This window comes from Papio anubis, chromosome 9 (genome assembly GCF_008728515.1).
Source record: "Papio anubis isolate 15944 chromosome 9, Panubis1.0, whole genome shotgun sequence".
NCBI classification, from domain to species: domain Eukaryota; kingdom Metazoa; phylum Chordata; class Mammalia; order Primates; family Cercopithecidae; genus Papio; species Papio anubis.
In genome coordinates, this window is record NC_044984.1 from 116,984,901 (window position 1) to 117,008,702 (window position 23,802).

Below are 23,802 nucleotides of genomic sequence, written 5' to 3' on the forward strand. Positions count from 1 at the left end.
TTAAACATTAATGGTATTTTTGCTGTTAACAAAATGGTAATCCTTATTGCAAGAACACAGTAATAACGATGATTATTTTACAAGGTCCATGGACCTCTGATATTTTCTTTTGCTCATTCCCAAACTGAGTAAATATGAAGTCAGATTAGAGTCTCTTATGATATCACCATTTAAATTCACCATTTAGTGTTTCCCAAACTTGTCTCCTGTTAAGCATCGTCTAGGGCACTAACTTTCACATGCAGGTTTCTGGGTCTCTCTGCAGTTCTGACTCAGTGGGTCTGGACCGGGGCCTCGGAATTGCTGGTCTCTAATAGGAGCTCAGATGATTCCTATGATCAGAAAAGTTGGAGAATATTCTTCTGAGTAATAAACTTCTAAATCAGATTAGCTAGGGAGCAAAGTAATCTTAAAAATTAATGAAAAGTTTGATTTAGGGAGAATTTCTAATTTCCTATTGAAATATTTATAAAAATTCTTATTTTTATTTAATTAACTTATTTATTTGATACGGAGTCTCGCTCTGTCACCCAGGCTGGAATGCAGTGGTGCAATCTCAGCTCACTGCAACCTCCACCTTTAAGTGATTCTCTGGCCTCAGCCTCCCAAGTAGCTGGGATTACAGGTGTACACCACTGCGCCTGGCTAATTTTTATATTTTTAGTAGAGACGGGGTTTCACCATGTTGGCCAGGCTGTTGTCGAACTCCTGACCTCAAGTGATCCACCCACCTCAGCCTCCCAAAGTACTGGGATTATAGGGGTGAGCCACTGCGCCTGAACAAGAATTTTTAGAACTAAGATAAAATGTGTTATTTATAGATTCAGCTTACTTTGATGAGTAGGGATAAATGATATGTAATTTATAACTCAGATGTTTCTATCTAGTAAATAGAAGGACTTGTTTTCTGGTTTCAGAATGCTTTCAGATATGTCACCTCATTTAATTTTTACAGTTCTTATTGCATATGTTGCCAGTCGATATATGAGAAAACAAACCCATAGTACATGACCTGCTCAAGGTCAAATTATTAATGACTGCTTCTAAAATCTTATGGGTGCTATAACCCCCATCTGATTTGTAACAGATGAATAGAATCTGAGTTATTGAGAATGAAACTGCTTGGTACATTTCCTGCACCAGGCAGGCATCTAGTTCTTTGTCTCTGTGGACAGTGGGGAAAGACCGTGGCTGTCACCATCCTGTACCTGCAAGTCAAGGACTATAGACTGCCCATAGCTTGAAGGAGCACTGACTTAAAGAGTAGTTTGAAGTAACAAAACTATGTCATTCTTCAGTTTAGAGTGCTATAAATCCAGAATAGGATACGCACACCCTTATCTTTTTTTATTAATTTGGACTTCTGCTAGATTCTTCTGTGATGTTTTATGGTGCAGGATACTTTTTTGAAATTTAAATAGCTATAATGTCAAGTTCATTTCATAATAATTCTACTTATGTGGCATTGATGATTTGTATTCATATGATAGTGACACCTCTGCCTCAGGCAGTCTACGTGAATAAATTTAGATAACCTTTAGAATATCAGAGAGTGACTTGAAAATGGTGGTACTTAAGCCTTTTATTGCTATTTTGGTTACTCTGTATAGCAAATTAAACTATCATTGTCTTATTAATAGGGTCTAAAAAGGCATTTCAATTGTTATTTTGTCTATAGTAACCAGATTCTTTTTTTGTTTTTTTTTTTTGAGATGGAGTCTCGCTCTGTCACCCAGGCTGGAGTGCAGTGGCGCAATCTCTTCTCACTGCAACTTCCACCTCCTGGGTTCAAGCGATTCTCCTGCCTCAGCCTCTTGAGTAGCTGGGATGACAGGCACACGCCACCACACCGGGGTTAATTTTTGTATTTTGGTAGAGATGGGGTTTCACCGTGTTGTCAGGCTGGTCTCAACTCCTGAGTTCAGGCAATCCACCGTCTGGACCTCCCAAAGTCTTTTAGGATTACAGGCATTGAGCCACCACCAGCCTAATTTTTTGTGTTTTTTTTCTTGTTTTTTTTTTTTTTTGGGCCGAGGTCTGCGGCTCTGTCGCCAGGCTGGAGTGCAGTGGTAGCGATCCGCAAAGCCTCACTGCAAGCTCCGCCTCCGGGTTCACGCCATTCTCCTGCCTCAGCCTCCTGAGTGGCTGGGACTACAGAAACACATACCTTGACCTAATTTTTTTTGTGTATTTTTTAGTAGAGGCAGGTTTCACCGTGGTCTCCATCTCCTGACGCCTTGTGATCAGCCAGCCTCGGCCTCCCAAAGTGCTGGGATTTACAGGCGTGAGCCATCAGCCAATTTTTATTATTTTTAGTAGAGATGGGGTTTCACCATATTGGTCAGGCTGGGCTCCCAACTCCCGACCTTAAATGATCTGTCTGCCTTGGCCTCCAAAGTGCTGGGATTACGGGCATGAACCGTGGGCTCGCTTTTAATCTTTTTTTTTAAAAAACAGCTGACTGGGGATGGTGGCTAACACCTATGTCGCAACTTGCTTTGCAGGGCCAGGCAAGCTAGCAGAGGCCAGGAGATGGAGACCAGCCTTAATGTTGAAGTGAGAGCCCATCTCTACAAAACTAAAATTAGATTGGAGAGGATGGTAGCGTGCTTGTAGTTCCAGCTAGGTTGAGGGTGGGAGGATTGCTTGAGCCCAGGAGGTTTGAGATTGCAGTGAGCCTTGATCATGCCACTGCACTTCAGCTGAAGGAAAATGAGACCTGTGCTCAAAAAAACAAAAATCAACTTTTGTTTTGTTGATCCCCTTGATATTGTTTTTTGTTTCAATTTCATTTTATTTCTTTTTTTTTTTTTTTTTTTTTTTTTTTTTTGAGGCGGGGTCACAAGCTCATTGCAGGCTGGGTGCAGTGGCTGATCTCAGCTCTGCAAGCTCCGTACTCCTGGGTTCCATGTTCTCCTGCCTCAGCCTCCCCAAGTAGCTGCTGGGACTACCACAGGCTGCCCAGCGCCGGCTAATTTTTGTATTTTTAGTAGAGACAGGGTTTCACCGTGGTCTCGATCTCTGACTCTGCTGTGATCCGCCCGCCTCGGCCTCCCAAAGTGCTGGGATTACAGGCGTGAGCCACCGCGCCCGGCCTAATTTCATTTATTTCTGCTCTGATCTTTATTGCTTCTTTTACTAATTTTGTGTTTGGCTCTTCCTTTTCTACTTCTTTAAGATGTATTGTTAGGTTGTTTGTGAATTTTTTCTACTGTTTTGATGTGTAGGCACTTATAGGTATAAATTGTTTTCAGCTTTTAATTATTACAAAGAGTTGTTCCAGGGGACGTCCTTACTAACGTATCCTTTTCTACTTAGGTGAAATTTGTAAATGTTGCATTGTTATCCTAAAGAGCATAAATATTGTCAATTTTATTACAGATATCTCTCCAATATTATAACAGTTTACACACCCACCAGGAATAATATCGGATTTATTTATTATTTATTTATTTTTTTGAGATGGAGTCTCGCTCTGTTGCCCAAGCTGGAGTGCAGTGGCACGACCTTTTCTCACCACTTCTGCCTTCCAGGTTCAAGCGATTCTCCTGCCTCAGCCTCCCAAGGAGCTAGGACTACAGGTGTGCACCACCATGCCTGGCTAATTTTTGTATTTTTAGTAGAGATGAGGTTTCACTATGTTGGCCAGGCTGGTCTCAAACTCCTGACCTCATGATCTGCTCACCTCGGCCTCCCAAAGTGCTGGGATTACAGATGTGAGTCACCGCGCGCGGCCTAATATCTGATTTTTAAAAGGCAATAATTAGCTTTGATGACAGGTAGTTTATCTGATTTTGAGACTGGACAATGACAAGGTTAAATTTCGACAATGGAAGCATGTACCCAGGTGTTTTGTCAGATACGTTGCATGGAAATGCCTGCAGTTAGGGAGACTGGTATGTATTGAATGCTTCTTTTAGCACATTTCAGTTGGACTGCAATGCAGCTCTTCAGCTCTTCATTGAAACACTGCTCCACAACACGAATGCCAGCCAAGGCCAGGGAGATGCAAGCACGGACTCTGCAAAGCAGCGGCATCCCAAACTCCTGGCCAAAGCCCTTGAGATGGTTCCTTTACTGACGAGCACAAAAGATTTGGTCATCAGTCTTAGTGGGATACTACATAAGGTAGACACACAGTGAAATGAGTTGGGTCATTTCAGTTATCCCCCCCACCCTCAATAATTAGATACGTTAATAACAAATTGGATGTATAAGTCTATATTTTTATCAACTTTTAATTTGAAATATTCTCTTGATTTCTATATTTTTAACACAGTTAAATATAATTTTCCCATTTTTCAAAATAGAAGTAGCTTTTCTTCCCCAGATTTTTGAAAACCTTACACATTCTTTGAATTTGTATGAGCTAGAAAGAAATGTATAAATCAGAACAGGCAATTTTCCTATAACCCCAATCCCTAGAGATAAAAATGTTAATAATGTGATGTAGTAACTATCTTACGCTAAATATACTATTCTGTGACCCTCTTTTTTCACTTAACATATTGTCATTATATGTCAATACATATACATCTATCTCAAAAGAAACAATTTCTTTTTCACTATCCTGCCGGAAATGTCTTTTTTCTTTTTTTTTTTGAGACAAGGTCTTGCTCTGTTGCCCAGGCTGGAGTGCAGTGGTATGAATGTGACTCACTACAGCCTCTATGTCCTGGGCTCAAGTGATAGTCCAGCCTCAGCCTCCCAAGTAGCTGGGATTACAGGTGTGCACCATCATGCCTGGTTCATTTTTATATTTTTAGTAGAGACGGGATTTCACCATGTTGTCCAGGCTGTTTTCAAACTACTGGCCTCAAGCAATCCTCCCACCTTGGCCTCCTGAAGTACTAGGAATACAGAGGTGAGCCACCAGGCCTAGTGAAACATCATTTTTGATAGATGCATAACTATTATTCCATTATATGGATAAAACATGCTGTATTTAACCAGCCTTTTGTGGATAGACATTTAAATTGTTTTTTTGTTTTTGTTTTTGTTTTGAGATAGGGTCTCACTGTCACCTAGGCTGGAGTGCAGTGTTGTGAACATGGCTCATGGCAGCCTTGACTTCCTGGGCTCAACTGGTCCTTCTACCTCAGCCTCCCAGGTAGCTGGGACTATAGGTGCATGCCACCATAATTTTATGGCAGTATTTTTTTTTTAATTGTTTTTAAAATTTTTTAATTTTTTGAAAATTTTTTGTGAAGATGAATCTCACTATGTTGTCCTGGCTGGGTAGATTTTATTATTATAAATGGTTGTAATTAATATCTTCATACATGTTTTTATACTTTTGTCTGATTTTTTTATTTTTTTTAAGAGAAGGGGGTCTCGCTATTTTGCGCAGGTTGGCCTCTAACTCCTGGGCTCAGGTGATCCTCTTGCTTCAGCTTCCCGAGTAGCTGGAACTACAGGGACTATACCTGGTATAGCATATAGCTGAGTATTTGTTTAGGAGATCTTCTGATCTGAGAATTGGAATGTTTGGTCAGGGGGTAGTTTAATGGAGCAATGAAGGTGAATGGCAGGGAAATAAATTTTTTTTTTTTGAGATGGAGTTTTGCTGTTGTTGTCCAGGCTGGAGTCTAATGGCGCAGTCTCGGCTCCCTGCAAACTCTGCCTCCCGAGTTCTCCTGCCTCAGCTTCCCAAGTAGCTGGGATTACAGGCATGCGCCACCACATCCAGCTAATTTTTTGTATTTAGGAGTGATACGGTTTCACCATGTTGGTCAGGCTTGTCATGAACTCCTGACCTCAGGTGATCCACCTGCCTTGGCCTCCCAAAGTGCTGGAATTACAGGCATGAGCCACTGTGCCCAGCTTGGAAGTAAGATTTTAAGCCTGAAATAAATATTTCAGTTTTATATTTTGCTTGTAATTCAGCCCAAAATTACATAGATTGCTCAAATTTTCTAGGTATAATATTTCATCTTCCCACTTTGTTCAGTGTTGTTTTTCACATGACTTTTGTTGGCATTTTAAAAATAGGCCAGCTTGAGGAACATAGTAAGAACTTGTCACTACAAAAAATTTTTTTAAATTAGGTGGGCCTAATGGTATGTGCCTGTAATCCCAGCTATTTGGGAAGCTGAAGCGGAGAGGATTACTTGAGCCCAGGAAGTCAAGGCTGCAGTGAGTTGTTATTACACCACTGCACTCCAGCCTGGGTGACAGAGCGAGACTGTCTGAAAAATAAAATAAAAAGAGAAAAAGTAATTGTGTGTGGGTAGAAAGAAACAAAGAACAAAGAGAAGACTGTTTTTTGTTGTTGTTGTTTTGTTTTGTTTTTTTGAGATGAAATCTCACTCCGTTGTCCAGGCTGGAGTGCAATGGCATGATCTTGGCTCACTGCATCCTCTGCCTCCTGGGTTCAAGTGATTCTCCTGCCTCTGCCTCCTGAGTAGTTGGTACTACAGGCATGCACCACTACGCTGGCTACTTTTTGTATTTTTAGTAGAGATAGGATTTCACCATGTTGGCCAGGCTGGTCTCAAATGCCTGACCTCAGGTGATCCGTGTGCCTTAGCCTCCCAAAGTGTTGGGATTACAGGCATGAGCCACTGTACCCAGCCTGACATCCTTTCTTTTTATGTTTGTATATGTACATATGCCACACAATTAATTCTTGCACTATAGTATATAGTTAGAGCTAAAACAGAATCCTTTGAGAAACTTGCTCGGAGGCCCACAGTTTTACTCGTGTCATTTCTAAGAAAAGTATCAGTTTCTTTCTGTTCTAATTTATCCCATTGTAAATGGAAGAAATGGAACTTTAATTTCAAAATCTTATAAAATTTTGACCATATCCCTACCCTTTCTATGTTTTTAGTATCTTAAGAACTTCCTTCTTATTTTTGAGACAGAGTCTGGTTCTTTTGTTCAGGCTGGAGAGCCAGTGGCATGATCTCAGCTCACTGTAACCTCCACTTCCCAGGTTCAAGCTATTCTCCTGCCTCAGCCTCCCAGGTAGCTGGGACTACAGGTGCATGCCACCACACCCAGCTAATTTTTGTATTTTTGGTAGAGATGGGGTTTCACTGCATTGGCCAGGCTGGTCTTGAACTCTTGACCACCCGCCTTGGCCTCCCAAAGTGCTGGAATTACAGGCAAGAGCATCCTTCTTTATTAATACTGCCTTGTGCAGCTTTTAAAAACAGCCTTTGAGACCTTTTTTAGCATGTATGTTTATCCTCACAGGTAATTTTAGAGGTGAGAAAATTGTAGCTCTTTATTTTTTTATTTTTATTATTATTATTATTATTTTTTGAGACGGAGTCTCACTCTGTTGCCCAGGCTGGAGTGCAGTGGCACGATCTCGTTTAACTGCAAGCTGCGCCTCCCAGGTTCACGCTCCTGGGTTCACGCCATTCTCCTGCCTCAGCCTCCTGAGTAGCTGGGTCAACAGGTGCCTGCCACCATGCCTGGCTAATTTTTTTTTTTTTTTTTTTTTGTTGAGACGGAGTCTCGCTCTGTCGCCCAGGCTGGAGTGCAGTGGCGCGATCTCGGCTCACTGCAAGCTCCGCCTCCCGGGTTCACGCCATTCTCCCGCCTCAGCCTCCGAGTAGCTGGGACTACAGGCGCCCGCCACCACGCCCGGCTAGTTTTTTGTATTTTTAGTAGAGACGGGGTTTCACCATGTTAGCCAGGATGGTCTCGATCTCCTGACCTCGTGATCCACCCGCCTCGGCCTCCCAAAGTGCTGGGATTACAGGCTTGAGCCACCGCGCCCGGCCTTTTTTTTTATATTTTTTAGTAGAGACAGGGTTTCACCGTGTTAGCCAGAGTGGTCTCAATCTCCTGACCTCGTGATCTGCCGGCCTCGGCTTCCCAAAGTGCTAGGATTACAGGCGTGAGCCACCACATCTGGCCGGTTGTAGCTCATTTTTAAGGGAGTAATTAATTTAACATTGTAGTGCAATGATGTTTTTATATTTGTAATCCGTGCTGATGATTGTAATTGAATAAAACTTCAACATGGCAAAGTCTTATCAAGTTTTGATACATTTTTGTTTTTATACAGTTGGATCCTTATGACTATGAAATGATTGAAGTTGTCCTGAAAGTTATAGAACGAGCTGATGAAAAGATAACCAATATTAATATTAATCAGGTATAACAAATATATCAAAGATGTAAAAATCATCTTTCTGCTTTTAATTGGATCATAAATCATATCATTATTCAGGGCCTTTCCAGATTATCCACTGAATTCCTTTTAAACTCTGTGGTTTATTTTAGGTTTTTAAAAATCTTTACAAATCTTTAAAAAAGGGAAAAGATTTTCATGACATTTCTATTTTATCACTTATCTTCATCCTGTTTTTGCTGTTTTGAGGTGATTTAAATAACCTCTCCTGCTGTTGAAGAGTATGAAGTCACTACAGAACTAATTGTGAAGAGTTAAGGCAACATTTGCCATGTAGGAAGTGAAAAAGGCCATGGAGCTGAGAGTTAGGTCAGATTTGTGTATTAATGAGTAGGTCCAAGACCTACTCAATTGTGTCTCATTACTTTCATTAACTTCTTCATCGTTTCTGAATTTTGGTCATAGTGGCTTTTATACTTTTTAATTTGATTTTAGAAATTAATATTTTAGAAATATTTTAATATTTTAATAAGACTTATTATATAAGAAAATATATCAATTCAAAAGATTATACAAAGTTTCCTAATAGAAAATATAAACATAAGAAAAATAAGAGTGTAGAGAATTAATTTAGATCTGTAGCCTCTATATTTAAAATGAAATCAAGTATTTTGAATTATATCTCAAATTATTTGAAGAGCAGATAATCAACTGTCAAGCTCTCATTTACAAAACATCCTACCAGCAACAGGGCACCAGTGGTTTCTGCTCATAGGATTCCTTTAATGATTGTAATACATTATAGTTTAGATGAATAACGTTAAAGGGAATACTAGAAAAGGTTTTGATCCTCTTTCTGAAAACAAGATGGTTTCAGGAATGGAAACTTTTGATGGTATAGTGTTAGATGATTTTATGACAGTTTAGGATTGGGTTACTCTTACTGGACAAAAGTGTTTTATTTTAATATAGGCGTTGAGTGTTCTGAAACATTTGAAGTCATACAGAAGAATTTCTCCTCCTGTGGATCTGGAATATCAGTATATGTTGGAACATGTCATAACTTTGCCATCAGCTGCCCAAACTAGACTGCCTTTTCACCTGATATTCTTTGGCACAGCACAGAACTTCTGGAAAATTCTCTGTATGTGTTCATTAACTTTTTATGAATTTTACTGGATAGCCAATTTTTTTTTCTTAAGCAAATCATACTCTCCTTGTTTCCTTTCTAGCTACAGAACTCAGTGAAGAATCTTTCCCAACATTGCTCTTAATTTCTAAATTAATGAAGGTAATGGCTTAAAACATTGTAAGACATTTCTGTATCCTGTAATTAATTCTGACCATGTGTAGATTTTTCTGCTGCTTTCATGTAAAACCTTATATGTGAATATGTGCTTCAGCCATAACCTTCCTTTTCTTTGAAGTTCTCTCTGGACACTCTCTACGTGTCTACAGCAAAACATGTTTTTGAAAAAAAACTGAAGCCAAAGCTCCTGAAGTTAACACAAACTAAATCCTCAACATTGATTAACAAGGAAATAACTAAGATCACGCAGACCATTGAATCCTACTTACTCTCTATAGTCAACCCAGAGTGGGCTGTAGCTATTGCCATCAGCCTTGCCCAGGATATCCCCGAAGGTAAGAGGTCTTCTTTTAAAATTGTAGTAAAAAGAAAAAAAAAAAGTACTCCTTTTGCATCTTCAAGAAGAAGCAGGATGGTAGTTTTGAAATGTATGTGCCTGCTCTCTTCACTGTGGTGAATGCTGAAACGCTCACGGGCAAGGAGGCAGGCACTTTCCAACTTGTCCTTGTGCCTTCTTTGGGGTGTGACCTTTGCTAGGAATAAGCAGTGATGGGTACTTCCTAATATCCAGTCACACTTTCTTTTTCTTTTTTTTTTTGAGACGGAGTCTTGCTCTGTCACCAGGCTGGAGTGTAGTGGCGTGATGTCGGCTCACTGCAACCTCCACCTCCCGGGTTCAAGTGATTCTCCTGCCTCAGTCTCCCGAGTAGCTGGGACTACAGGTGCGCGCCACCATGCCCAGCTGATTTTTGTGTTTTTAATAGAGACGGGGTTTCGCCATGTTGGCCAAGATGATCTCAATCTCTTGACCTCGTGATCCACCCGCCTCGGCCTCCCAAAGTGCTGGGATTACAGGTGTGAGCCACCACACCTGGCCCAATCACACTTTCAATGAGGAATCTTTAGATAGTCTCACATAACCAGACAGGTGCACAAGCACAGGCACTTACTGCTACATTTTTGGTTGTAACAAAAGTTGAAAATGACTTTTAAAAGAATGCTCAAGTCAGGAACTGGTTAGAAAATAGGGTGTGTTCATAGAACGAAATATTATGGGGCTGATTTGGAAAGATATCAAAGATATGAAGTGAGAATAGCAAATTGTATTAGAATGTGTATGGTATTACCCATTAGGGTTAAGATGCACATGCAAGCATGTGTGAACACAGACTGACACACACACATAGAAAACTCCTGGAAGGCATATAAGAATCTAGAGACTAGGAATGGAAGCCTCTATCGACTTTTTTTTTTTTTTTTTGAGACAGAGTCTTGCTCTGTCGCCCAGGCTGGAGTGCGGTGGCGAGATCTTGGCTCACTGTAAGCTCCGCCTCCTGGGTTCACGCCATTCTCCTGCCTCAGCCTCCCGAGTAGCTGGGACTACAGGCGCCCTCCACCTCGCCCGGCTAATTTTTTTTGTAACGGGGTTTCACCGTGTTAGCCAGGCTGGTCTCGATCTCCTGACTTCGTGATCCGTCTGTCTCGGCCTCCCAAAGTGCTGGGATTACAGGCGTGAGCCACCGTGCCCGGCCTTTTTTTTTTTTTTTTTTTTTTGTTGGAGTCTTGCTCTGTCGCCCAGGCTGGAGTGCAGTGGCGTGATCTCGGCTCACTGCAACCTCTGCCTCCTGTGTTCAAGTGCTTCTCCTGCCTCAGCCTCCCAAGTAGCTGGGACTACAGGCGTGTGCGACCATGCCCAGCTAATTTTTGTATTTTTAGTAGAGACAGGGTTTCTCCATGTTGGCTATGCTGGTCTCCAACTCCTGACCTCAGGCAATCCACTTGCCTTGGCCTCCCAAAGTGCTGGGATTACAAATGTGAGCCACTGCACCCAGCCATGAGTATGCATTTTTGTAATTTTTAAAAGGTTGCTAATTTGACCAAAATACATTTTCTTGAAAAGATTAAGATTTGCCTGTAAATCTTTATTTATTTATTTTTTTAGGTTCCTTCAAGATGTCTGCTTTGAAGTTCTGCCTTTATTTAGCTGAGAGATGGCTGCAGAATATCCCATCGCAGGTGTGTCTGAACTATCAGATTGGTGGCTTCTCTTCTTCCTAATTAAATTGTACTAGCTTATTTTACCTTCTCATGCTGCCCTGATGCCTAAAATGGAGAAGGAAGACCAAGGCTTTATGTAGATGCTTAGGAACATAACTGAGGAAGGGAGGGATTGTGATTGATAAAAATGGATGCTTGGCTTCAACTGAGACTTATAAAGTAAGAGTTTCTTTTTGCTTGGAATTGTTTAAAAGGATGAAAAACGTGAAAAAGCCGAGGCTTTGTTGAAGAAGCTTCATATCCAGTACCGGCGATCAGGCACAGAAGCTGTGCTCATAGCCCACAAGCTGAACACTGAGGAATATTTAAGAGTGATCGGAAAGCCAGCACATCTCATTGTCAGTCTCTACGAACATCCTAGCATCAATCAAAGAATTCAGAATTCGTCTGGCACAGATTATCCTGGTGAGGACAAAACTATTTTTTTGTTGTCCAAGAAAAGCTATTATTTTGATTCCCAGTTTTATGTATATATGTACGTGTACTTATATATGTATATGCTTAAACATACTTATGTGTATGCATGTGCATATATACACATACACATGTAAGTATTCAATATGAGTATTTAAAACTTGAGTTTTTCTTTTAATTCTTTATTTTGAATATCTTAGATATTCATGCAGCAGCTAAAGAAATAGCTGAAGTCAATGAAATTAATTTGGAAAAAGTCTGGGACATGTTGTTGGAAAAATGGCTATGCCCTTCAACAAAACCTGGTGAAGTAAGTACTTGCTGCCCAAGAGTTGAGTATGCACCGATGACTTCTTCTCAAAGGCTAAATATTTATCCCACATGATAACAGCCTTCTAATTAGGAGCACAGACTCTTCAAAGAAGGAACTTTGTTTTGTTTTGTTTTGTTTTTGAGACAGAATCTTGCTCTGTTGCCCTGGCTGGAGTGCAATGGCGCAATCTCTGCTCACTACAACCTCCGCCTCCTGGGTACAAGCGATTCTCCTGTCAGCCTCCTGAGTAGCTGGGATTACAGGTGCCCGCTACCACGCCCGGCTGATTTTTGTATTTTTGGTAGAGACGGGGTTTCACCATGTTGGTCAGGCTAGCCTCGAACTCCTGACCTCATGATCCTCCTGCCTCAGCCTCCCAACGTGCTGGGATTACAGGCGTGAGCCACTGCGCCTGGCCTCTTTTGTTTGTTTTTTACAGACAGAGTCTCACTCTGTCACCCTGGCAAGTGCAATGGCGCAATCATGGCTTACTGCAGACTTGAACTCCTAGGTTCAAGCAATCCTCCCCACCTCAGCCTCCTGAGTAGCTGGGACTACACATGTGCATCACCATGTGTGGCTAATGTTTTGTTTGTTTGTTTGTTTGTTTTGTAGAGACAGGGTCTCTCACTATGTTGGCTGGGCTGGTCTCCAACTCCAGGCTTCAAATGATCTTCCCACCTCAATTTCCCAAAGTGCTGGGATTACAGGCATAAACCACTGTGCCTGTCTGGAACTTTTGTTCATTTTATTACCCTCTGTTATCTGATAAGTTTTAAAGAGATTGTTTACTTTTTTTTTTTTTTTGGATACAGAGTTTTACTCTGTCACCCAGTCTGGAGTGCAGTGGCGCGATCTCAGCTCATGGCAGCCTCTGCTGAGGTTCAAGAGATTCTCCCTCCTCAGCTCCCGAGTAGCTGGGATTACAGGCGTGCGCCACTATGCCCAGCTAATTTTTGTATTTTTAGTAGAGATGGGGTTTCACCATGTTGGCCAAGCTGGTCTCAAACTCCCGACCTCAGGTGTTCCACCACGCCTGGCCTGAGGTTGCTTGCTTTTTGTTTACATATTTTGTAGCTGTTTTACCTTTCAATTGATGATTTCAGATGCTGTCTTATATGAAAGAAATGGCCTCTTCTTTTATTCAAAATCATGTGGTTAAGTTTTTGTTTTGAAATAATTTAAAATGTACAGAAAAGTGCAAAAATAGTAAAAAAAATTCCTATATATACCTTTCACCCATATCCATGAATTTTTAACATTTTGTCATATTTGCTTCATCTCTCCTCTATAATTGATACACATAATATTTTTCTAAACCATTGAAGAGTAAATCACATGTGGCATCCCCCTTTGCCCCCTGAATATTTTAAGGGTGTATTTCCCAAGAACAGGATTTTCTCTTATCCAACCATAATATAATTATAAAAATCAGAAATTTAATGGTGATATAATTGAATTTATGGTCCATTTTACAGTTATACCAATTGTCCTAATAATGTTTTTTATAGCAGTTTTCTCCCCCAGGTCTAGGATCTTGTCTAGGACTATGCTTTCCATTTGTTGGTCATGTCTCTAGTCTGCTTTTTTTTTTCTGACACAGTCTGGCTCCATTGCCCAGGCTGGAGTGCAGTGGTGCAATCTCAGCTCACTGCAACCCCCACCTCCTGGGTTCAAGCGAGTCTCATGTCTCAGCCTCCCGAGTAGCTGGGATTACAGGTGCCCGCCACCATGCCTAGCTAATTTTTGTATTTTTAGTAGAGATAAGTTTTCACCATGTTGGCTGGGCTGGTCTCGAACTCCTGGCCTCATATGTTCCTTCTACCTCAACCTCCCAAAGTGCTGGGATTACAGGCGTGAGCCACCACGCTTGGCCTCTAGTCTGTTTTAATCTACAACAGTTCTGTGACTTTTTCTTGTCTTTTATGATATTGACATTCATAAGCTGCCCTCCAATTTGGGCTTGTCTAATACTGCCTCATGATAAGATTCAAATTACTTATTTTTAACATCATACTGCATAAGTTGTATTGTGCCCTCCTCAGGGTATGACATTTGGAGGCACATGAGGTCCCTTTGCCCTCATAGTTGATGTTAATTTAGATAACTTGGTTAAGGTGTTGTCTGTTTGTCTACTCCATAATTGCTATTTTTCCTTTTGTAATTATTAGAGGAAATATTTTGGGATGATACAATATTCGATGCCTCTCCCAACTCCTTTCCTCTATCCCTGCATACCCTGATTTATTGATGTTTTTGAAGAGCACAGGCCAGCCGGTTTATAAAATGTTTCATTTTGGGTCTGCTAATGTTTCCTGTTATTTGATTCAGGTTATGTGCTTTTGGCGAGAATACTGTATAGGTGATGTGTTACTTTCAAAGGATCACACCAGGAAGCGCATAATGTCAGTTTTTCAGAAATAGCATCATTAACATCTAAAATTTAAGATAGGATTCAGCAAATCCAGATCTTCTGTATCATTTCTTCTGAATTTTCAGGCAGAACTTAAGGTAGAGTCTATAATTCCTATATCCACCTAGGCAGATATTCTTGGGGGAACAAAATCTATTTGTAAACAAATAGTGTAATTAACATGATATTAGAGTTTTGTTTGTTTGTTTGTTAGAGCAATGGCATGATCTCAGTTCACTACAGCCTCCACCTCCCCGGCTTAAGTGATTCTCGTGCCTCAGTCTCCAGAGTAGCTGGGACACCTGTAGTCCCAGCTACTTTCAAAAAATTACCTGGCCAGGCACGGTGGCTCATGCCTGTAATCCCAGCACTTTGGGAGGCCGAGGTGGGCGGATCACGAGGTCAGGAGATCAAGACCATCCTGGCGAACACGGGGAAACCCCGTCTCTACTGAAAATACAAAAAAAATTAGCCGGGTGTGGTGGTGGGTGCCTGTAGTCCCAGCTTCTAGGGAGGCTGAGGCAGGAGAATGGCGTTAACCCAGGAGGTGGCAGAGCTTGCAGTGAGCGGAGATCGCGCCACTGCACTCCAGCCTGGGCAACAGAGTGAGACTGCGTCTCAAAAAAAAAAAAAAATTACCTGTGCCCAGCTAATTTTTTTAGTATTTTTAGTGGAGATGGGTTTTCGCCATGTTGCCCAAACTGGTCTCAAACTCCTGAGCTTAGGTGATTCACCCACCTCGGCCTCCCAAAGTCCTGGGATTACAGGTGTGAGCCACTGCACCCGGCCACCATTAGGTTTTTAATTAGCAATTTTTATATCATTTGGCATTTGATTCAACAATGATTTTTAAAGTATTTACCAAGAGCATGGACTGTGCTTCAGTGGAAACAGGAGTTAGAAACCTATCTTGGCCACGTAGAATATGTGGTTGAGTTTTAGAAACCAGCCTTTACAGATGTTTTAACTTATATGTAAGTTCAAGGTACACACTGAAAGTTCCTTGAGGCCAGAAACTGCATGTATACATAGCACCTAGCACAGTACTTTGTAAATCCCAATAGATATATACTGAATTAACAAATGGTTCATTTAAAATTCATGGAGTCTTTTCCTTTTAAAAATTATATAATATGGAGCTGGGCAAGGTAGCTCATAACTGTAACCTCAGCACTTTGGGAGGCCGAGGTAGGAGGATTGTTTGAGGCCAGGGGTTTGAGACCAGCCTGAGCAACATAGCGAGACCTCCATCTCTACAAAAATTTTAAAAACTAGCCAGGTGCCACGGTGTGCACCTGTGGTCCCAGCTACTTGGGAGGCTGAGGCAAGAGGATTGCTTGAGTATAGGAGGTTGAGGCTGCAGTGAGCTGTGGTTGTGCCACTGTACTCTGGCCTGAGTGACAGAGCTAGACCCTGTCTCCAAAAATAAAAATAAAATAAAAATCCAAGGCATGCAAGCTCCAGGAGGACAGGAACATTTGCTTTATTTACTCAGGCAATCCATATACTTAGAATTGTGCCTATCATATAGTAAGTGCTCAGTGAATATTTGTTGAGTGAACAGATGTGAGTAGACCCATCATTCAAGCAGAAATCTTTTCATAGAAAAGTAATCATTTATAATTTTTCTATGTAAACATAATCTTGTATATTAGGTTTTTTTAATCTAATAGATTTTCAGAGAGATGTTTATTTAGTCATAAACTTTTCGGTTTTTGACCTTTTTTTCCTACCTTTTCAAAGAAACCATCAGAATTATTTGAACTTCAAGAAGATGAAGCCCTACAAAGGTACTCTTTTCCTTTACTTATATTCACCTATATCATGATGCAAAATAGAAATTTTACCAGTACGTTTTTCAGCAGTTGATTTTTTTAAAGGGCTTTCTTGATAAAACTCGGGTTAGAGTCTATGAGATGAATCAGTTCATTAATACATGGCTAGGAGTCTCTCCAGTGGAAAACATCAGAGCCAGCCAAGATCTAGAATTTCTGAACTCCTACGAGGGCGAGGGTTCCTAGCACACCTTTAACTGGAAGGTGCCTCTCAAGCAAAAGAAACTTTCTTAGCTAGGACTTTGGCCCCAGACCTCTTTATGTTCTCTTATCATGCTAAACTGGGTTGGTTCAGATATAGGCTTTTTGCTCTTCTAACCTGTGACTGAGACCTAGTAAGGCACATTGATTTTATCTAATGTGCTAGGTCTGATTGGTCATGCCTTGTATTCTTGAGAAGACTCTTATCTGGGCCCAAGTCAGAATGAATGTAGCAATCCATTAATGATGCCTGGCACAGGCATGGATAAGGAAGCATGGTGGCTCACATGCCAGCCAGCTTTTTGTCTTTCTAACCTAAACCAAAAGTAGGCCAAGTGGCCTGGGAGGCCCTGTGTCCAACCTCAGCCTTGGAGAACTGATAGAAAAGACATGGAAAGACAACCCCAAGAAATGGATTCCTTCTGGTTTGGAGCAAGCAGAGCTGTCTTAACCACCCATACCATGCCCTCTTTCCCTCTGAACCCCCACCTTGGCCTCATTTAGTCTTTTAAGGGAAGGGCCACCTTTGTTCAAACAAGAGGTAGCTCCTGGTATGTCTACCTGAACTAGCCACATGGAAAGTCTTGGAGGGAAACGATTTAAAGAGAGGAGAGAAAAAGGAAATCCCAAAAGGCTACTTAATGCAAAATTCATAGTGTGCTCCTTTTTCCACTAAAAGCTCTGCCCCACCCCTCCTCCAGCCGGCCTGATTCATCCTCCCTTCCCAGAGAGGGGCCAGCCTGCCCTGGGTCTGGAGGTTGAAATGGGCCGCTAACAAGGTCCTGCATACCAAACACAGAATTTCCCATGTGTAGCATTCAAGAGACTTTACAGCTACGGTTTGTATTAATTTCTTAAATAGAATTTAAGGGACCAGAGATTGACTGGCTATTCTAGAGATGAGGAGGCTGAAGCCTGGCATCTGTTGCATGTATTATCATCATTAGCAATGAAAGAACTCAAGAAAAGATTAAGCATTCTTTAAAGGGGGAAGCACCAATGTCATTGACCCATTATCCTTCTGATCTGCCTTTGAATTGTTTAGTGACCGTTCCATGGATGATAAGTCTGTTGTTTTGGTAATCCATCCCATTAAAAATAACTGTAATTAAAAATTTTTTTCCAGAGTGCAGTATCTCCTCCAGTCTCGTCCAATTGATTATAGTTCAAGAATGCTGTTTGTATTTGCAACATCAACTACAACCGTAAGCTCTAGAAACTTAATCCAAACTCTTCTGTGCATCTCAGCTTAACATTTTTTCCTGTTTATTTACCATGCTTGATTGCATTAACAGATGATTCAGATAATGCTCACATACATATGTATTCTAAGTCTGTCTAATCTCCTAAGCAAGCTTTGTCTTTTGCACCATGCTCCATTTAGTGCTGGCCTCTGCAACATCTGCTTAGCATGCTGAATGATGCACCTATTGACAGTTTCCACTGGCTGTCTGCATTCACAGTGGTTAACTCCTGGTCAGTCCACATTCCTGAAGCCAGGAGCCAAACAAACTGGCCACGAACAAGTCTCCACCATGGCCTAATCCGACTGCGTGCTCTGGTCAGACCACCCCTTCTGCCCTCTAAATTCTAGCTAGATTGAACTTGCAATTTCCCCTAATGGCAACATGACCTGTAGCTTCGGGTTCTTGCCTGTAGAAATGTCCTCTGAGGCAACTGGAACAGAGAGAGGAGAAGGGGGTGGAGTCAGTAGTAGGCAAATGATTCTCAGAGAAAAGGAAGAAAAGGAAGTCTGAGGTGCTGATTTTAAAGTCCCATGACAAAAAGGAAAAAGCCACCCCTTATTTTCTCTGCATGTAAAGACTTATGACCTAAAAATGGTATTCCATGAAAGGTGGCTAGTGCAGCTCACAGCTCAGCTGTGTCCATGCTTTTCCTTGCAGTCTGCCTTATGTGTACTTCCCATTAATTAGTATTAGCATGTGTTCAAATGGGAATTCACATTAGTATGATATACAGTAATCCCTCCATATCTGTGGGAGGACTGGTTCCAGGACCCCCAAGGATACCAAAATCTGAGGACGCTCAAGTCTTTTATATAAAATGGTGTCGTATTTGCATGTCACCTACACACATCCTCCTATGTACCTTAAATCATCTCTAGGTTACTTATAACGCAATGCCTGCAAATCACTTCATCCCCATGGATTCAGTGTAGTACTTGGTATACAGCAAATTCATGTTTGGTTTTTAGAACTTTGTGGAATTTTTTTTTTTTTCTTGAATATTTTTGATACACTGTTGGTTGATTCCATGAATACAGAACCCACAGAAACTGGGGGCCAACTGTGGATCCAAAAGTTGAGGTTTAGTAAAATTAATTTTTACTGCTTCATCAAGAACATTTTTTTTTTTTTTGAGATGGAGTCTTGCTCTGTTGCCCAGGTCAGAGAGCAGTGGCACAATCTTGGCTCACCACAACCTCCGCCTCCTAGGTTCAAGTGATTTTCCTGCCTCAGCCTCCTGAGTAGCTGGGATTACAGGCACATGCCACCACGCCTGGCTAATTTTTGTATTTTTAGTAGAGACAGGGTTTCACCATGTTGACCTGGCTGGTCTTGAACTCCTGACCTCAGGTGATCCGCCCGCCTCGGACTCCCAAAGTGCTGGGATTACAGGCATGAGCCACTACACCCAGCCCATCAAGAATATTTTTTTTTTTTTTTTTTTGAGACGGAGTCTGGCTCTGTTGCCCAAGCTGGAGTGCAGTGGCCGGATCTCGGCTCACTGCAAGCTCCACCTCCCGGGTTTACGCCATTCTCCTGCTTCAGCCTCCCGAGTAGCTGGGACTACAGGTGCCCGCCACCTCACCCGGCTAGTTTTTTTGTATTTTTTTAGTAGAGACGGGGTTTCACCGTGTTAGCCAGGATGGTCTCAATCTCCTGACCTCGTGATCCGCCTGTCTCGGCCTCCCAAAGTGCTGGGATTACAGGCTTGAGCCACCGCGCCCGGCCAAGAATATTCTTAAGTGAAATTTGTCTTTGTTTTTTTGTTTGTTTTGTTTTGTTTTTTGAGACAGAGTCTCACTCTGTCGCCCAGGCTGGAGTAGTGCAACAGTGTGATCTCGGCTCACTGCAACCTCCACCTCCAGGTTCAAGTGATTCTCCTGCCTCAGCCTCCTGAGTAGCTGGGATTACAGGCACGTGCCAGCACACCTGGCTAAGTTTTGTATTTTTAGTAGAGATAGGGGTTTCACCATGTTGATCAGGCTGGTCTTGAACTCCTGACCTCGTGATACACCTGTCTTGGCCTCCCAAAGTGCTGGGATTACAGGCGTGAGCCACTGTGCCCTGCCATGTCTTTGGTTTTCAATACTGCCAGAGCATGCCTGTAAACACAAGGGTTACAACAACAGTTGGGGGCCCTGCCTCCATTCTGCCTGCAATTTCACCCACCATTGCTTTTGCACAGTTAGTGCAAATATCAACACAGTGTAAAGGCAAATAACATCTTAGTGTCATGAAAACAGCTTTGACCCTTTCCCTCCTGAAGGAGTCTCAGGAATGCTCCTCCAGGGGTCCATGGGCCACATGTTAAGAACCACTGTTACAGTGCATTCCATAACTGCAGAGATTGACTTTTCATTTTAAAATAATGACGTTGTTTATGTTGCCTATGTTGAAACTCATTTACCCAACTACAATGTGCAGGTGTTCAACTCTCCAAACCTCTTTTGGTTTTGCAGACATTAGGTATGCATCAGTTAACTTTTGCCCATAGAACTCGAGCTCTTCAGTGTCTCTTCTATTTGGCTGACAAGGAAACTATAGAATCACTCTTTAAAAAATCCATTGAAGAAGTGAAGTAAGTAGAAATGTTTAAATTGTAATAAATAAGAAACACATCATTTTTTGGAGCTGTACCTTTTAAGCCCTGAATTCAGAAGAGCATAGTAGAGTAGCTGTGTGAATACAGTTCTGTTGCCTTGAATATCCTTGACATTTTGGCAAAGGGAAAATAGGGCTTTGAGAACATCTTGTTTCCATCGTTTCTTGGAGGCATTTAGAAACTGAATGTTTTGTTTATCTTGTTCAAATTGATTTCTATCTAATGTTATTATATATTCAGGGAATATATTTAGAAGTCCAAAATGGACATTTAAAACAAACTGGCCTAATATTTCCATATGGTAGTTTTTATTTTAAATGTAAATGTGACCTATGAGAATGATTCTTAGAAACATTTCTGTTTTCCAGATCTTATCTGAAATGTATAACTTTTCTGGCATCATTTGAGACTTTGAATATCCCCATCACATACGAATTATTTTGCAACAGTCCTAAGGAAGGAATGATTAAGGGCCTGTGGAAGAACCACAGCCACGAGTCCATGGTAGGTACACCTCACTGCTGCATTCCCAATTCCCTGCCCCTGCTCAGAATCCTGAAAGAGAAAACCAGGAACAGTCTTTTTTTTGTTTTTGTTTTTTTTTAGACAGAGTTTTGCGCTGTTGCCAAGGCCACAGTATAGTGGCGTGATCTCAGCTCACTGCAGCCTCTGTCTCCTGGGTTCAAGCCTCAGCCTCCCAAGTAGATGGGATTATAGGCACCTGCCCACCACACCTGGCTAATTTTTGTATTTTTAGTAGAGCTGAGGTTTCACCATATTGGCCAGGCTGGTCTCAAACTCCTGATCTAAGGTGATCCACCCACCTGGGCCTCCCAAAGTGCTGGGATTACAGGTGTGAGCCACTGCGCCCGACCGGAACAGTATTTATCCCTGAACAACTCTACTGCTCTGAGACCTTTCTACTCTCCTGTCCCAGTGTGTGGATGGATAAGGCAATGTGGAAGGTCCTTTTACCTCTTTTGCCTTAAGGTCCACCAGTTAAAGTCATCCCTGCCAACCAGAGAGAGCACTTCTATAATCCCTTCCACAGCTTATCCTTATCTGTACAGGGAGAGGAGACTGTCCGGTAGAGAGAGGATATCGTTTATCTTCTTCTTAGTTGCCTATGGGAATTTAGTCTCTGAGGCAGTGGAGGCTGGGGCAGGAAGGTTTTTTGGTCCAACAGGCAAACTTTTTCAATAGAAGAAAGAAAGGGGGAGATGTCTGAGGTGGTGTCTTGAGTCCGTGATAGCAAGAAAAAGAATCTCTTTTTTGTTGTTTCTTTCATTAGAAAGATGTGGGCCTTCAATAGACATTCACAGATTAGAAGCACATTTTGTGGCCGGGTGCAGTGGCTCATGCCTGTAATCCCAGTACTTTGGGAGGCCAAGGCGGGTGGATCACCTCAGGTCAGGAGTTCAAGACCAGCCTGGCCAACATGGTGAAACCCCGTCTCTACTAAAAATACAAAATTAGCCAGGCGTGATGGCGGCCACCTGTAATCCCAGGTGCTCAGGAAGCTAAGGCAGGAGAATTGCTTGAACCCGGGAGGTGGAGGTTGCGGTGAGCTAAGATCATGCCACTGCACTCCAGCCTGGGCAACAGAGTGAGACTCTATCTCAAAAAAAAAAAAAAAAAAAAAAAGCAGCATATTTTGTATTAAGCTGCCCTACTTTTCCAAAGATGGCTTGATTTACTGGTTTGTTGGAGCAGCATGATTTTTTTCTTTTTTTGGCTTCAGGCAGTAAGATTGGTGACTGAGCTGTGTTTAGAATACAAAATCTATGACCTGCAGCTTTGGAATGGACTCTTGCAAAAGCTTCTGGGCTTCAATATGGTAAGTAAGACTCAATACCCTGGACTGAATATATCTGAAAGCTTTTGCACAGCATCCCCTAAACATTTTGGATTGATACTTGTTATGGAACAGATTTATGCTGAAAACACAGTCACTCTCACTGAGTTCATGCCAAACTTAAAGAACTTGGTGTTAGGCCAGAGAATGCAAAATCCAAAATGACATAAATTTCACTGGAAACAAATGGAAGGTTTCCTAGCCTTTTTTGATATTTATGAACTTGTAAGTGAACTTCTCTGGCAGTTATCATGGAAGATAAAGTTTTACCAGTACTTTTTCTGGAACTTTAAGATGCGGTATTTCACATTGAAATTTTCCATTTTGGTGGTCTTTAGAACTTTCTTATTTTTAATTTTTTACAGATTCCTTATCTAAGGAAAGTTTTAAAAGCCATTTCCAGTATCCATTCTTTATGGCAGGTATGTAGCTTTTTAAAATAAATTTTATTGAATTTAGTCTTTATACTTTCTGGCCTTGTGACTGCTGGGGACACCGGATTAAGCAGTCAGCTCCTTCGTAAAGAACAGAACTGAGCCAAGTACAGTGGCTCACTCCTGTAACCCCAAAGCTTTGGGAGGCCAAGGCGGAAGGATCACTTGAGCCCAGGAGTTTGAGGCTGCAGTGAGCCATGATTGCACCATAGCACTCCAGTTCCAGCCTGGGCAACAGAGCTAGATCCTTTCCCTAAAATAAAGGAAGAAGAAACAGAACTGATCAGCTGTAGGATGATTAAAGTTGTGCCTGGACCTGTTAATACTCAGCTCACATCACCTCCTGAAGATACCACTTTCCTGAGTTTTCCAGGCCTCACAAGTCACACCTTTATTTATGCTCTCAAGACATTTTGGCTCCGCTCTTTTGTCACCATATAATTAATTTTCATTACATGTTGGGCTGCCCCTCACAGACTTTGAAGATCTTTCACATCAGATACCCTGGCTTGTTCATCTTTTCTACATTTCACATAAGTTGTGTACCCATATAAGCAAAATATATATTATGTAGAAATATATAATTTATTCTTTGTTTAATAAATTAGGACAATATAGAAATATGCTGAGTAAAACATGAAAATTCCCTCTATTTTCCTTCATAATTATCTTCCTAAGGGAATGACTGCTTACAATTTCCTATGGATTCTAGAGATTTCCTGTTTTGTTTTGTTTTGTTTTGTTTTGTTTGAGCCGGAGTCTCGCTCTGTCACCCAGGCTGGAGTGCAGTGGCGCCATCTTGGCTCACTGCAAGCTCCACCTCCCGGGTTCACGCCATTCTCCTGCCTCAGCCTCCTGAGAAGCTGGGACTACAGGTGCCTGCCACCACGCCCAGCTAATTGTTTGTATTTTTAGTAGAGACGGTATTTCACCGTGTTAGCTAGTATGGTCGCGATCTCCTGACCTCGTGATCCACCCGCTTTGGCCTCCCAAAGTGCTGGGATTACAGGCGTAAGCCAGCGTACCTGGCCG

The 23,802-nt window shown here is 41.7% G+C and overlaps 1 protein-coding gene across 2 annotated transcripts in view; it reads left to right on the top strand.

Annotated features, from left to right (window-relative positions):
• KNTC1 (kinetochore associated 1) overlaps positions 1-23,802 on the top strand; it is a 102,025-nt gene that overhangs the window by 67,727 nt on the left and 10,496 nt on the right. For both annotated transcript variants that reach the window (XM_031650855.1, XM_031650856.1), the window contains 14 exons: positions 3,921-4,128; positions 8,024-8,113; positions 9,062-9,233; positions 9,322-9,380; positions 9,517-9,733; positions 11,341-11,414; positions 11,651-11,861; positions 12,071-12,180; positions 16,340-16,386; positions 17,759-17,837; positions 20,339-20,457; positions 20,850-20,985; positions 22,223-22,318; positions 22,702-22,758. In XM_031650855.1, coding sequence (XP_031506715.1) covers positions 3,921-4,128; positions 8,024-8,113; positions 9,062-9,233; positions 9,322-9,380; positions 9,517-9,733; positions 11,341-11,414; positions 11,651-11,861; positions 12,071-12,180; positions 16,340-16,386; positions 17,759-17,837; positions 20,339-20,457; positions 20,850-20,985; positions 22,223-22,318; positions 22,702-22,758 — 1,675 coding nt within the window. The remainder of the gene's footprint in view (positions 1-3,920; positions 4,129-8,023; positions 8,114-9,061; positions 9,234-9,321; positions 9,381-9,516; positions 9,734-11,340; positions 11,415-11,650; positions 11,862-12,070; positions 12,181-16,339; positions 16,387-17,758; positions 17,838-20,338; positions 20,458-20,849; positions 20,986-22,222; positions 22,319-22,701; positions 22,759-23,802) is intronic.